General features: G+C 32.3%; 1 protein-coding gene across 6 annotated transcripts in view; it reads left to right on the forward strand.

The window, feature by feature from the left end:
- The window catches only part of USP34 (ubiquitin specific peptidase 34), a 230,355-nt gene that overhangs the window by 151,074 nt on the left and 62,647 nt on the right, over positions 1-16,634 (forward strand). For all 6 annotated transcript variants that reach the window (XM_015094329.4, XM_042246017.2, XM_042246016.2 and 3 more), the window contains 8 exons: positions 2,515-2,715; positions 5,909-5,991; positions 8,707-8,747; positions 8,906-9,030; positions 10,030-10,182; positions 11,127-11,231; positions 13,063-13,118; positions 13,210-13,330. In XM_015094329.4, the coding sequence (XP_014949815.2) occupies positions 2,515-2,715; positions 5,909-5,991; positions 8,707-8,747; positions 8,906-9,030; positions 10,030-10,182; positions 11,127-11,231; positions 13,063-13,118; positions 13,210-13,330 (885 nt within the window). The remainder of the gene's footprint in view (positions 1-2,514; positions 2,716-5,908; positions 5,992-8,706; positions 8,748-8,905; positions 9,031-10,029; positions 10,183-11,126; positions 11,232-13,062; positions 13,119-13,209; positions 13,331-16,634) is intronic.

Consider the following 16,634-nt stretch of genomic DNA (forward strand, 5'->3'; position numbering starts at 1 on the left):
ATTGTCCTTGAATTCCTCCTGATCTTAGAAGAAAAACTTTCAGTCTTTCACCATTGAGTATGATTTTCACTGAGTTTGTCAATATAACTTTTATTTATTATGTTGCACTAGTTTGCTTCTGCTCCTATTTCATTGAGTATTTTTATCATAAAAGGGTGTTGAATTTTGTCAAATGCTTTTTAAAGCAGTAATCAAGATAATGTAGTCTTTTCCTTCAGTTTGTTAATATGGAGTATTTACATTGATCAGTGCTCATATGTCAAACTATCCTTGCATTCTAAGAATAAGTCCCACTTGGTCATCCTTTTACTATATTGCTGAATTCTGTTTACTAATATTTTGTTGAAGACTTTCGCATGAATATTCATAAAGAATATTAGCCTGTAATTTTCTTATAGTGTCTTTTGTCTGGCTTTGATATCAGAGTTAATGCTTGCTTCATCAAATGAGTTACGGAGTTCCCTCTTCAGTTTTTGGGAAAGTTTGACGATTATTGGCAATAGTTCTTCTTTATGTTTGTTAGAGTTTACTAGTGAAGCTGTCAGGTCCAGGACTTTTCTTATTTGGGAGATTTTTGATAACTGAATCAATCTCCTCACTAGTTATAAGTCTATTCAGATTTTCTTTTTGATTGAGTTTTTGTAAGTTTTGTGTTTCTAGGAATTTGTTAATTTTGTATAGTGTATTGAGTTTGGGGACATAACAGTTGTTTGTAGTACTCTATTAAAATCTTTTTTATTTCTGTAGAAGTAGTTGAAATGTTCCCACTTCTATTTCTGATTTTAGTAATTTGGTTCTTCTTGTTTCTTAGTCCTCCTAGCTGAACGTTTGTGAATTTTGTTCTTTTCTAAGAACTAGCTTTGATTTTCAGTGATTTTTTTTTTTTCTTTAGGTCTTTCTGTTCCCTATTTTATTTATCTCTGTTTTGATTTTTATTATTTACTTTCTGCAACTACTAACCTTGGGTGTAGTTTGTTCTTCTTTTTCTAGTTTGTTAACCTCTAAAGTTCGATTTAGTTGACTCATTGGAAAAGACTCTGATGCTGGGAGGGATTGGGGGCAGGAGGAGAAGGGGACGACAGAGGATGAGATGGCTGGATGGCATCACTGACTCGATGGACATGAGTCTGAGTGAACTCCGGGAGTTGGTGATGGACAGGGAGGCCTGGCGTGCTGTGATTCACGGTGTCGAAAAGAGTTGGACACGACTGAGTGACTGAACTGAACTGAACTGAAAGTTCAGTTAATGAGATCCTTCTTTTTTTGTAATGTAAACATAGTTATAAATTTCCCCATTAACATTTCATTTGGACCATGTTTTTTATCTTCGTTTGTAAAGTGTCTCTAAATATCTTGGGGATTTTTGTTTTGCTTTCTTTGGGGTTTTTGTTTTTTGTTTTTTGTTTTCTCTTAGTAAAGAGCTGTAAGACTTTTTTCCTTAATGAATTTGGACAAGTTTTTTTGGTCAGGTATATGTGTTAAGAATATTTGCGTTCAATCTGTGTTTTGTCTTTTCTTTATATTTACAGTGTCTTTTAAGCAGAGAAGTTTTCAATTTTAATCCTAGCTAAGAAACCTTTTTTCTAAGGTCACAAAGATATTCTCCTATGTGTTCTTCTGTAAATTTTATTGTGACCTTTTACATTTAGATCTGTGGTATATTTTGAGTTAACTTTTGTATATGTAGAATGAGGTTGAAGTTTTATTTTTCCATATGGCTATCCAATTTTTCTAGCACCATTTGTGTGAAGACTTTTTTTTTCCTCACTGCAATTTTGTGATACTTTTCTTGAAAAATCAGTTACATAGTATTGCTGTGTTTCCTGGTATATTGGTATAGTTGTAACACTTAGTAGCAGTATTAGGAAAAGACGAGAACAAGGACCATTAAAGAGAAAGCTCTCGTACATAGATGATGTTCTTATTTATTTGAAGGAATTGTTTTATTAAAAAATTTTTAATGTGGAACTTTAAATCAATTAGAAATTTTACTTTCCATACTAAGCAGTATTTTATTGATGAGATACTTATTTTATTTTACATGTACATTTGTAAAATGCAAATTTTCAATTGAAAAGTTATCAAATTATTGAGAATAGTTTTCACTCCCAAATATTAGAGTATATACCACTTAATGTGGAGAGACAGCTTCTAATATTTTTGCCCTTAATGCTAATTTTGTAGGTAAAGTATTTTAATAGTTTTAATATTTGAATTCATTCCAAGCAGTGTTTTTTTATATCTTGTTAATATATGCATTTGTATGATTATTTCATGATAGAAATACAAGTATCATTTTCATTTAATCAAATACACATTTTAGTTATCTAGTGTCTATTTTTGTAAGATTGGGTTGTTATTAACTGCAGTACATGAACAGGAAAAATTTCATTACCTCATGGATTAAGTACTAGCTATAATTATTTTCATTTTCTAGTCTTTAATTTCAGTTTGTATAGTGGCCATGCGAAATTAATGAAAATTAGGTAAATAACATTTTCTTCTTATCCACAGTGGCAGCTAGACTGTCTTGCTTGCTTGCTGAAGTTAATATGCCAGTTTGCAGTAGATCCATCCGATTTGGATTTAGCTTATCATGATGTCTTTGCCTGGTCTGGTATAGCAGAAAGCCATAGGAAAAGAACGTGGCCTGGCAAGTCAAGAAAGGCTGCTGGTGATCATGCTAAGGGTCTTCATATACCAAGATTAACAGAGGTAAAGTAGAAACGTTACCATTAAACTGTAGTAATACACTCGTCTTTTAAGAGAATTTGTTTTTGTTTTTACAAAGTGAACAACACTGATATCTATGAAATGCTATCCTAGATCACCACAGTATGACCTCACAGCAGAAGTTATGCCTTCATTTTAAAGCAGTAGCAATTATGAAGGAGTAAAACTTTTCAGTTCATCATCCAAACTGCAGAGTGAATTTTATGCCATTCTATATGTTATCTAACTGTAGGGTTGAGTTCATTAGTTGGTCTCAGTAATTTTTGTGCTAAATGGAGGATCCATTCAGAAAAGCAAACTACGCTAGGTATTCCAACAGAGTAGATTTAAAATCGAGAAGTAATTTTATTCTTATGTTTTGGAGTTGTTTAGTTACTAAGTCGTGTCCGATTCTTTTGTGACTCCATGGCAGCCCACTCCAGTGTTCTGCCTGGAGAATCCCAGGGACAGGGGAGCTTGGTGGGCTGCTGTCTATGGGGTCGCACAGAGTCGGACACGACTGAAGTGACTTAGCTTAGCTTAGCTATGGACTATAGCCCCCATCTGGGATTTTACCCAGACAAGAATACTCGAGTGGGTTTCCATTTACCTCTCCAGGGGATCTTCCCGACTTAGGAATTGAACCCGTGACTTCTGCATTGGCGGGCAGATTCTTTTCCACTGAGCCACCAGAGAATCCCATGTTTTGAAGGGCTATAAATTAAAAGGGAATGTTAAGGTAATGCAGGCAATTTCACATATTTTTGAGGAATATATGTAAAAGATTATAGCTACCAGAAGTGAGAAGCCTATAGATGGGATCTTGCTGAACTGGAGTTTAGGCCTCTGAGGAACTCATTCTGTTACTGATTCTGAAATCAGTTTCCTCATCTGGTTAAAATATTTCTGGAACAGTGTTAACAGAACAAACAATTCCCTGGTGGTTCAATGGTTAGAGCTTCATGCTTTCACCACCTGGGGGCCCAGGTTTGATCCTTGGTCAGGAACTAAGATCCCACAAGCTGCATGGCACAACCAAAAAAAAACAAACCCCAGAACAAACAAAAGAAAAAGGACGTAAGGTATCTCTCAAGTATCCCAGATTGACAAACTTAAAAGAAAGCCAGCTGGTAGAGGAGAAATTTACCAGCCATTATAATGGCAGAGCAAGTTCACAGTATGGTGGGTTTGGAGCTGAACAAAAGTGGCACGATAACCAGCACAGTCAGCAATAAAATTAAGTCTTTTTGACTGTGGATTCTACTGTTCATACAATCAGTATTTGCCCTTCCACTGTTTCTGTCAGTGAACTGAACTGGGGAAGGTTGAAGATAAGTTTTTACTCAGTCTGTTCCTTATTTTGTAATCATTTGAGGACAGCAGCTTACCTCATACCTGTTCAAGAAACTTCAGAGCAATGAGTTGTTACTGATAGAAAAATAAAATACATATACTCATATATGGGATTTTTAAATAACTGGCTTAAAAAAATTTGTTCAAGTACATAATTACTAAAAATATCTAGAATGTACAACTGAGGAAATTCCCTAACGGCTCAGTGATTAGGACTCTGCACTTCCACTGCTGAGGACTCAGGTTCCGTCCCTGGTCAGGGAGTTAAGATCCTGCAAGCTGTGATGTGGCGAAAAAGAATATACAAATGAACCTTCCCCAGAGTCACAGGTCATTACCATGGGTTCTCTTTTTATGTGCATGTGTTTTTCTATGCATATGCCAATATTGTCATTCTAGTTTAGAAAAAGCATATATTTTTTCTTTTGTTTATCATAATAATTAGAGCATAGTATGTAAATTAAGTTATTTGAGGGGAAATTTTTGTTACTCTTTTTCTCGAGACGTCATCTAATAGTAAAAAAGAAACACTAATTCTTTGACTATTGTCATACAATATTTCATTTATTCTCCTTCAGTAGCCTTTTGGAAGTTTCAGATTCCAAATTTAACCTTCAAATTCCAGCCTAAGTATAGCTTGTCTTTTTTTTTTTTTAAACTTTTTATTTTGTATTGGGATAAAGCCAGTCAACAATATTGTGATAAGAGTCAGGCGAACCGGAAAGGGACTCAACAATACACATACATGTATCCATTAGCCTCCAAACTTAAATATAGTGTTTCTTAAAGCTCTCCTTATTTTGTCAGGGGCAGCTTTAGTTGATGCTCTCTTCTATTGATCATTTGGCACATTGCATATACTTGTGTTTCAGTGCTTTTTTTAAAAAAAAAAAAACTGTATTTTTGTCTGCTCTCGGTCTTTGTTGCTGCAAGGGCTTTTCTCTAGTTGTAGCAAGCATGAGCTACTCTAGTTGCAGTGTGCAGGCTTGTCATTGCCGATGCCTCCCTTGTTGGGCAGCACAGGCTGTAGGGTATGCAGGCTTCAGTAGTTGTGGCCCATGGGCTCAGTAGTTGCAGCTCCTGGGCTCTAGAATGTGGGCTCAATAGTTGTGGCTTATGGGCTTAGTTCCATGGCATGGGGGACCCTCCCAGATCAGGGAATCAAGCCTGTGTCTCCTATGTTGGCGGGCAGACTTCGCCACTGAGCCGCCAGGGAAGCTTCTGCAGTGCTTTGTATGTTATCTGCTGCATTGGACTAACTTCCCCAGGATAGGAACAGTGCTTTTATAGAGTTTAGTGCCCAGAATGAGTTTGGGCCTGCAGAAGAAATTTAATAATTCTTTATTAAGTTAGCAAATATTTTTTCTATTACATAGATTAAGAACTGAGAAATTCAGTATTAGAGTCATACAGCTTGAAAATAAGTAAACTAATGCTGAACCTCAGGATTTTTAATCTGGATTCCAAGCTTGGTTACCTGTAGTATTTATTTCAAGTGAAAAGTATTACTTCATCTACTGCCCCCCAAAATCACTGGCATGTATAATATGTAATTTTTCTTGCTCTGTTGGGTGACATGCAGATAATTTGTGGGTCAAATAGAGAGGATTTGCCTGTGTATTTTCTAAATTTGTATTATTTTCTTTTTAAAGTTGCTATTCTTATGTTTGTTTATGAAAATCTGTTTTTCTAGTATTTAATTCTTTTGTAGTATTTTCCAATAACCATTTTTAGAGTATTATATTTTTATAAATAAAAATCAAAGTAATATAGAGTCTGTTTAAAATGCAGTTTTGTGCTTTAGTGTATTTACAGATTTTTTTTTAATGTTTTTATTTTAAAGGTATTTCTTGTTCTTGTCCAAGGAACCAGTTTGATTCAGCGACTTATGTCTGTTGCTTATACATATGATAATCTGGCTCCTAGGTATGATGTTTTTACGTTATGTATGTATATGTAGTAAGAATACAGTGTCTAAAAATTTTAATTTGGAAAAACTTGAAATGTAACAGATAAATGGTTAGGGTATTTTAGTGCACTTTCATATCATTCATTTAGACTTGCATATTGTTACCAACATTTTGCAAGTTTTTATAGCGTTTTCTGTGGGTGTCCCTGTGCACACGTTTATTTATATGTTATCCTAAATTCTGTAAGAGTTCAGACATTATGGTCACTTACCCATAAAGAGTTTGATGTGTTTCCTAAGACCAAGGACAGTTTCCTGACGACTATAGTGAAATACTCAAATTCAACATTGATATAATATTATCTAACATATTATCCATACTCAAATCCCATTAATATTCTTTATAACAATTTTTTCCTCATCCAGGATAACATACTGTGTTTCATAGTCATATTTCTTCCATTTCCTGTAATAGGGGATATTTCTTATCTTTTCTTTCATGGAACAGACATTTTTGAGCATCCCAGGCCAGTTCTTCTATAACACCTTTCAGTTTAGGTTTTCCTGATTGTTTCTTACAATTAAATTCAGGCTATACATTTTAGCAGGAATACTCAATAAGTAACATATCTTTCCCAGTTCATCCCAGTGATAGCTGTTTGTCTTATTAGTGATTTTGATCAGTCACTCTGGTTTCATCCAGATTTCTCTACAGTGAAGTTTCTGATTTTTCTAATTAAAACTAACCTATGGATTACAGTGATGATGATTCTTGCCTGTATTAAGTATCAGTAGTGTTTGCAAACTAGTGATTTTCTGACACTTAGCCATTCATTTTATGTTTATTAGTTGACATTCTGTTGTGAGGAAGAGCTTTCTCTTCCTTTTATTTAGTATCAAGTTGGGTTTTTTAATGTAAGATAATTCATTACTATTACTGTTCACTTTGCTTATATGCCTTAGTTCTGGAATCAGTGTTTAGGAAGCCCTAGTTGTTGGTGTGGAACCAGTGTAATATGGATACTCATGACTCCTAATGTTAACTTGCTTCTGGGCTCTCAGTAGATAAAGCTGGAAATATTTATTTAAGGATATAGTTTAAACATGTCGTATGATCCAATTTATTTGGGCTACATTGGTGATTTTTAAAAAATAATATACAAAATTTTAATAGTGTATAAATGATACTTGCTAATACATAAAGACCTGATTCTGTATACCTTAAATAATCACATAAATTATGTTAAAGTATGTAGAAATATTTTCAAGTATTGTTTTCTCTAGGTGTTATGTTGGGCTTAAGCTTGCCATTGTTACTCAGATGATTTACAAAGTTCATGTAAGCATGTTTCAAAGTGCTTATTTATGGCTAATAGCTAGTTGTCTCTTTTTAGATGCTTTTAAAAGTCACTTTCATAAGCAATATTTGAATATAAGTAGCATGATTATTTTAAGATTGTTTCTTTTTTAGTATGTCTTTCTTTAGTGTCTGTCTCTATTGAATTTGCATTACTTGATTAATACTTGCTTTACCCCACTGGACCGTATAGCTTTGTATGTACTTTATCTCATTTTGCTCACCATTATTAGTGCCAGGCACTTCACCTATTAGTTATAAAACTTATGAATGAATAATGTAGGGAAACAAAGAAAGTGCAGTAACTTGACCTTGGTTTATATGAGGAAAAATAGGTTTTCTGTACCAACTACTAGTTACTCTCCTCCAGATAAATAAATTAACTTTTTCTCCCTGTCCTCTAACATACGTTCTGTATACTTCCACCTTCAGTTTATATGATGCTGGAAGGTTTATATCAATTAAGGTAGTTAGAAAAAACTTGCTGTCTGTTACCAAAAATCTTCAAATGCCGCAGATTTAAAAGGTACATGAGTAGGTTGCTCTTGGTAAAGTTAATTATATTAAGCCAATATGATAAAAGTTAAACATGAAATATGACCAGATCTTGATTTATAAGTTTTAACTTTTCAGTATCTTTTACTTTAAATCAGTTACACAGATTTTGAAATTTTCAAAGGCGTTTTTTAATTATCACAATTTAATTATAATGAAGTATGTATCTAGAGATCTGTGCTTTTCTTAAGAAAAAAAAAACACAGCAATTTATTTTAAGGTGAATACTAAATTCCTGTGTAACGGTGTTATCAAATTGAAAATTTTTACTGTTTTCTTTAAATTGAGGTAATACATTTTCCACTGAAGTTACTAAAAGTATCATGGGGGAAAAAATAGAACTGAAGCAATATAGAATTAAATTAGTTATTTTTCTCTGCTTTTCAATAATTTACTTTTAACTATTCCCAATGAAAATTGAATTTACCCATACCAAAAAAAGGGGCATTTATGCCAGTGTATGATTTTTTTCCTTTTAGAAGTCTTCTATTTAGATTCTAAACCATTATAACCTTTCTCTTTGTAATCCATATCACTTCAGTAACCAAATTTTTAGGCACTGTGAGAGTGCACTTAAGTCAATATGGGATTCACTCAGATTTTATTTATTAAATATGAAGTCATTTAGTGTTTGTTATAATAAGATTTTGCCAGTGATTCTTTAAACAAAAAATGAAGACCATGGAAAAATAAATTATTATCTTTCATAAAAATCTATAATCTTTTGGGAAAGTTAAATGGTGAATATAGTAGAAATAGAGTTATTTTTTAATTCATTGCTGAATTTAACTATTCCTGGTGGTATGTTTTTACTTTACAGAGTTTTGAAAGCTCAATCTGATCACAGGTCTAGACATGAAGGTAAGGGTTCCACAAAGTTGATTTTTAATAGATAAAGATTTAGATGGCTGGAAACATTTACGTATAATACCCTTCTTTGATAACGAACATTTTGTTTTCTTTATAGTGCAAGTCTTTATAATAATTTTTATAGTAACTTTTTTCCAATTTTTCTTTAGTTTCACATTATTCTATGTGGCTCTTGGTGAGTTGGGCTCATTGCTGTTCTTTAGTGAAATCTAGCCTTGCTGATAGTGATCATTTACAAGATTGGCTAAAGAAATTGACTCTCCTTATTCCTGAGGTAAGCTAAAGATTGAAGATTAGTTCTACTCTTCATATTTTTTCATATATTAGCATTGATAATAAAAAGAGCTAATGGAAACGAATGTGATTCCATAAATATATCCTGGAAAGTAGTTATTAATCCGTTAAGATCTAGAGTATTTTGAACTATGTGCACTTAAGTGTGAATGTTACTGTGTAGCATTCATATTTTTCTTTTTTTGCAGTATTTGTTTACAGAGTGGTTCTTTTGTTTTTTTTTTTTTTTCCTGAGGCTTTAGAAAGATTTGAGCCTTTATTGTAATTTATATTTGAGAAATTTATTTTGCTTTATCTAGTTGAGAGTATCCTTAGATGCAAGAGAGACCGACAATAAGTTATATATATTTCCTTTTGATTTCATTGTTGACAGTGAAGTCAGTATAATTTTCACCAATCATATCTTGATGTTACTCACACCATATCCTAAATGAAATAGTAGAAACACTTATTAGTACACTTAGCCACGATATTCACATCTTTTTTAGAGAACATTTTCTAGAATTATTAGCTTTGTATTGAATGCATATGTGTTCTTGTTCTCACTCTGTCCCAGGTAACTATTCTAACATTTGAACAAGATTCTAAAATATGTAATATGTTTTGGTTTAAATACTTTCTAAGTTGCTTCTAGTTCTGAAAATATTTTTCTTGTTACTTAATCATGTAAATAAATTATTATGAATAATCTCTTCTCAATCCTTTTTGTATTTGTCTGTTCTTGTATTTAGTGTTTGGTTTTTTTTTTATGGCCATATTTGGGAATTTCCAAAATGTTTTTACATATTACTGTATAACTTTGGGGTACTTCATTTGACTGTGTATTATTTACATGCCTGAGTATGTGATCAGGACATTGTGTTTTAAAATATGTTATTAAAGAAGCCATCTAACATATTATTTCTGGCAACGTATCAACTTTAAGATTAATTTCTTAACACTGACTCGGATTATCTTTGGACCTTGCTTTTTCATTTAGACTGCAGTCCGTCATGAATCTTGCAATGGTCTTTATAAGTTATCTCTATCAGGGCTGGATGGAGGAGACTCAATCAATCGCTCTTTTCTGCTACTGGCTGCCTCAACATTGTTGAAGTTCCTTCCAGATGCTCAAGCACTCAAACCTATCAGGGTAAGATTTTACTGTGTTCAACAGCAGGTTCTATTTCTGCATGTTCATTTGCCCCACGTTTATCATTATATTATTCTTGCAAGTAATTTTGAATACCTGTTTACTATTTATAGTTTTCACTAGGAGGATGATAGTTCTTAAAGTAACAGCATTGTAACAGCATTGTGACATATTGTGTCCATGTTACACTTTAAGGATAGATTCTATGTGCTTTGGTTTCAGCTCTGTGGGATCTCTCATGGGTATTCTGTTTTGGAAATAACATTTGTCCTTATAAGTTTTGAGCCTTGTGTTGATAAGTTGAATGACAGAAACATCATAAATGTAGCACTCTCCTTACTCAATCACAGTTGTTTTATCTTTGTGATACTTAGAATTTTCAGCTTTATTCATTACTAGCCTTGTAAACCCCTTCTCTCACATAATAAATTCAGGGCCCATTAATAAGTAAATTATACTAATCTCTAGAAATATGATGCATCGTAGGATTTTTCTTCTCCATATTTACTGTCATCAACCGTGTAAGAAATGTAATGTTCTTTATTTTCCAGATTTGAAAACTATAATAGACCATTACATGTGGGTAGATTTATATATACTCATTTTCTGTAGGTTTCTTGTGTTTTCACATTGTCATTGAATTTTTAGTTGACACTACATTATTTAGTATTATACGTTATTCATATCTTTACCAAGTAGTTTATAAGTAAGTTGAGAGTAGTGTTTTCCTCAGACTTCTCATCATTGACTTACGTACATAGTAGTTTTAATTTTAAAGAAACCAGGAATGTCTTCTTCAGAACTTTTTCTGTTAAATTTTGAATACTGTTTAGTTTGTAGGGATTTAACATTTTTTAATAAACCCTAATAGTTTTTAAAATATAATTTTAAGTTCATTTTCCCCTTTTAAACTTTTTTCACAAAGTTTAAATTTTTTTTAATAGATAGATGATTATGAAGAAGAACCAATGTTAAAACCTGGATGTAAAGAATATTTTTGGTTGTTGTGCAAATTAGTTGACAACATACATATAAAGGATGCTAGTCAGGTATGTTCAGAAAATTTTATATTAACTTGTTAATAGAGATGAATTATGTACATGTTTCTTCATGAATTTATAAGTCCTTATCATTAAGGGCAGTTTTATCAGTCTTTAATCAGTTGAAAATGTCATAGTTTTTCTGCTTCATTTGTACCTTTGTGTTTTGCTCTCATTCCTTCATTTTATTTTGACCTTAGTTGAAATGTCTTTGCTTGGTACTTATCAGTAGTTTCCTGTGTCTTCGGAGTAAGATCTGTGGATATAAAATCTTATTTGGAGTGTGAAATTTAGACTTTAAATATACAGATTTCTGTAATAGTAAGTAGATTTTGAGTATATAAAATAAAGTTGAAGTTAATAGAAATCACTTTAAGCTAAAGAGCACTATCAGTTTTCTGACCTTCTAATTTTGTTATATGAGACTACAGTGATACTGCTGTCTAACAAAGGCATTTAAAACAAGTCCATTTCGAAGAAAAGCTTGGCCACATAAAAACTTTTTTTCCTTTTTATAAATTTAGCAAGCTAAAATAAATCTAATTGATCTCACAGAAAAGTGAGAAACACTTGAAAAATTTACATTTAAATATTTAGGGAACCTTTTCTGTCAATTTTTTTCATGTATTTCAATCAAAGTCCAATGTATACACTATATATTTTAAAAGTCCTTTAACATTTGAGCTTTTTAGTTTTAAGGAACAGTTTACATCTGAATTCTTATTCTACTTTACATTTGAGAAATTTAAAAATCAATATTGACCCTGTTGTAATTTTTTCTTTCAGTTTTACTGAGTTATAATTGACATACAGCACTGTGTAAGTTTAAAGTATACAGCATAATGAGTTATATACATCATGAAATGATTACCACAATAAGCATAGTTGAAGATTATCATCTCATACTGATATAAAGTTAAAGAAATGGAAAGAGATTTTATTTTCTTGTAATGAGCACTTTACTCTTTCAACAACTTTATATAACATACAGCAATGTTAATGATATTTATCATGTTGTATATTACATCCCTAGTATTTACTTATCTTACTTCTGACCACTTCCAGGTCTTCCTCCCCTTGAACATATTTTAATGTATTTGACTTTATCCATAAAATACTAATGCCAGGTAGACATGGAATTTTTTTTTTTAAACCTGTGGTTGCCCATTTAAAGTAGGAATCTATTATTTCTTGCTTGGTATTCAAAGTAATTTTCCTTCTTGGTGATACGAGTTTCTTTGAGAATCTTCTTCTTCTTTTTTGTTTATGGCCGTGCCACATGGCTTTCAAGATTTTATGGCCCCAATCAGAGACTGAACCCACACCCTCTGCACTGAAAGCGTGGAGTCCTAACCACTGTACTGTGAATCCTCTTAAATTAGATTCTGTTTCGTGAAATCTGTTTTAATTTTGTTGCTCAGTTATAATGAGAATAAAGATTTTTGAAGTGAACTGTCTATTTAAGTTTATTTCAGAAGGTACTGTTAGAAGCAAACCTTGGTGAATTGTATGTGAATTATTATCTCAGTAAAATTGTTAAAAAATAAATCAAACCCAGTGTTTTCTCATTAAATTACTATGGCTGTCATAATTTATTGCCAACATTTCATTGATTTTTTTGAAGGACATTAATGATGTATTTACAACTATAATTTTATTGATATTATGTACAAGTAAAGAGTAGTTATATATTACTTATAATTTAATTGTCAAGTTAATGAATTTGAAGAATTCTTGTTACTTAAAAGTAAAGGATTTTTTTTTGTTTTGTTTTAGTAAATACTGAAATACTAAATATAAAAATCTGTATTTGAATTTTGTATTTTCTTTTTGTATTAAGACAACACTGCTTGACCTGGATGCTTTGGCACGGCATTTGGCTGACTGTATTCGAAGGTAAAATTTGATGTGAAATTGACAGTTTTGTTGCATAAAGATAAAGGATGTAACTGTATGACCTATCTTGTTTTACTTGTGTTTTTTGTAGCAGGGAGATCCTCGATCATCAAGATGGTAATATAGAAGATGATGGGCTTACAGGACTCCTAAGGCTTGCAACAAGTGTTATTAAACACAAACCACCCTTTAAATTTTCAAGGGAAGGACAGGTTGGTAATAATACATTATTATTACCAATAATAATAAGTATTTATATGAAATAAGACTAAGCTTTTTAATATTGTTTCCTTGTATGTGGATATGTTAAATCTCCTTAAACATACAAATATAAAGTTTATCAGAACTTTATTACTGGTAGGAACAGTGAACTTTGAATAAGATGAATCCTAGAAATACAAATCTTAGCCTTGTTTTTAGAATGCAGAACAAGTTTTAATTACTGTGACAATATGAAGAGGCTATTGTACTTAATAGTTTTTTTGTAGAATTGAATATTTTGAATTAATAGCACATGGAATTAATGTAGCCATTGAGACTTACTGATTCATACCTTAAAGGCCCATTTGACACAAATTCTATAATTGACTGTTGATAACTCCTAATAACTCTATACCAACAAATGTCTAATTTCTCTTTAGATTGTGTTATATCACTGGCACTTTTGTCCATGCTTTCATTAAGGAAATTAAGTTATGGTTTGGAGGATTGCTTTCCTGGGGTTACTGATCATCTTAGGAAACAGGAATAACCACCAGAATGGAAGATTGTCTGTCCGCCATGAACATAGGCTAAGGGATTCTTAAGATAAACTTAAAGTGATAGTCTTAGCTGTCTTAAATCTGTGCTACTACCCCTATTGCACAAAGCCCTGTTTTATGGGTTTTCTCCTGGATCTTTAAAAATTTTTCTGTTATTCTCACTGGGAATAACTTGACTTATTTATAGTCTTGCTTGGTGGAAGTCTTATGTTATATTTAAAGCAATATGTAATTTTTTTTCCCCAGTGTTTCTCAGCTGGGGTGCTATTAGCATTTTATTTTATTTTTTAAGTTAAAAAAAAATTTTTTTTCAGTTTCTTTATTTTTTTATTTTTAAAATTTTATTTTTACTTTATTTTGCTTTATAATACTGTATTGGTTTTGCCATACATTGACATGAATCAGCCATGGGTGTACATGAGTTCCCAATCCTGAACCCCCCTCCCACCTCCCACCCCATATCATCTCTCTGGATCATCCCCGTGCACCAGCCCCAAGCATCCTGTATCCTGTATTGAACATAGACTGGCGATTCGTTTCTTACCTGATAGTATATATATATGTTTCAATGCCATTCTCCCAAATCATCCCACCGTCTCCCTCTCCCACAGAGTCTAAAAGTCTGTTCTATACATCTGTGTCTCTTTTGCAGTCTCGAATACAGGGTTATCATTACCATCTTTCTAAATTCCATATATATGTGTTAGTATACTGTATTGGTGTTTTTCTTTCTGGCTTACTTCACTCTGTATAATAGGCTCCAGTTTCATCCACCTCATTAGAACTGATTCAGATGTATTCTTTTTAATGGCTGAGTAATACTCCATTGTGTATATGTACCAAGCTTTCTTATCCATTCATCTGCTGATGGACATCTAGGTTGTTTCCATGTCCTGGCTATTATAAACAGTGCTGCAGTGAACATTGGGGTACATGTGTCTGTTTCTATTCTGGTTTCCTTGGTGTGTATGCCCAGCAGTGGGATTGCTGGGTCATAAGGCAGCTCTATTTGCAATTTTTTAAGGAATCTCCACACTGTTCTCCATAGTGGCTGTACTAGTTTGCATTCCCACCAACAGTGTAAGAGGGTTCCCTTTTCTCCACATCCTCTCCAGCATTTATTGCTTGTAGACTTTTGGATCGCTGCCGTTCTAACTGGTGTGAAACGGTACCTCATTGTGGTTTAGATTTGCATTTCTTTGATAATGAGTGATGTTGAGCATCTTTTCATGTGTTTCTTAGCCATCCGTATGTCTTTGGAGAAATGTCTATTTAGTTCTTTGGCCTATTTTTTGATTGGGTCATTTATTTTCCTGGAGTTGAGCTGCATAAGTTGCTTGTATATTTTTGAGATTAGTTGTTTGTCAGTTGCTTCATTTGCTATTATTTTCTCCCATTCCGAAGGCTGTCTTTTCACCTTGCTTATAGTTTCCTTTGTTGTGCAGAGCTTTTAATTTTAATTAGATCCCATTTTTTATTTTTGCTTTTATTTCCAGTATTCTGGGAGGTGGATCATAGAGGATCCTGCTGTGATTTATTTTGGAGAGTGTTTTGCCTATGTTCTCCTCTAGGAGTTTTATAGTTTCTGGTCAATATGTAATTTTTATTCCAAAGTGTAAATATATTAATTGATCTTTCTGATAATGTATCATTATAAAGCAAAACATCATTTTAAAGAAAAAGGAATTTTTAGGTAGTGCTGATAAAGGTAAGATTCTTACGTATTTTAATTTCAAGTGATGTTTTGGTAATGGCCTTCCAGGACTTTATGTGGCTGTATTAAATACAAAGGTATATATTATGTAAATAACAATTCTGTGGTTTGTGTTCATCATTTAAAATGAATCCAAAAAAAGGGAGAAAATACATTAAAAACTTGAATACATCAAAAGAGAAATTATTTAATTTTTATTGACATTGATGTTGTCTATATTTGTTTAAAAAAAAAAACTCCTGTGAACATCTCTGTATACTTGTTCCATTGTATATTCATACTTGTTTTCATGTGTTTTAAAGCCATTTACTTGTATTATTTTTTTCTTCGAGTTGCTCAAATCCTGCCCTCATTTTCCTTTTATGTATGTATGTATGTGGTCCATTTCTTGATAATTTGTAGAATTTTTGTATGTAGAAAAGTATCCTGTATATTTGGGGATGTTTCTGGTCTTTCTGCTTTAATCTATGGATCTGTTCGTTCTCCAGTATTGTATTCTAATTAAGCAGAGTTAAAGTTTTCAGTTAATGTCTTATGGAGATTGTCCATCTTCATTATTAGTCCTTTTCAGAATTGTCTTGGTTTATTTTTCCACAACGAACTTTAGAATCAGTGTGTCTCATTCTTTCAAAAATTAAAATTCTGATACTTTTCAACTTGGGGTTGTGTTAAATTTATGGCTTGATATAGAAAATATTAAAATTATATTAAATTGCCTATACAAGAGCAGTATTTGTCTCCTTATTTATGAAGACCAGTCTTTTTGTGTTATCCAATTTAATGTCATTTAGAATTTGAATTTTAGGAATTTTTAATAAAGATTCTGCTTAGGAGTTTTCTTAGGTATCGTAAATGGACTTTTTTCTTCAATTTTGTTTTCTAATTAGCTGTTAATGAAGAGTAAGGATTTGTGTATATGAATTTGTTGCAGGCCACCTTAAGTTAGTTTATTGTTTGCAGATTTTCTCTTCCTACTTTATTTTTCTAGAGATATAAATTGTGAGAAACCTTGTTTACATGTTGTTTACAGTAGGAATGGAA

The sequence above is a fragment of the Ovis aries genome, chromosome 3 (assembly GCF_016772045.2).
Source record: "Ovis aries strain OAR_USU_Benz2616 breed Rambouillet chromosome 3, ARS-UI_Ramb_v3.0, whole genome shotgun sequence".
Classification (NCBI taxonomy): domain Eukaryota; kingdom Metazoa; phylum Chordata; class Mammalia; order Artiodactyla; family Bovidae; genus Ovis; species Ovis aries.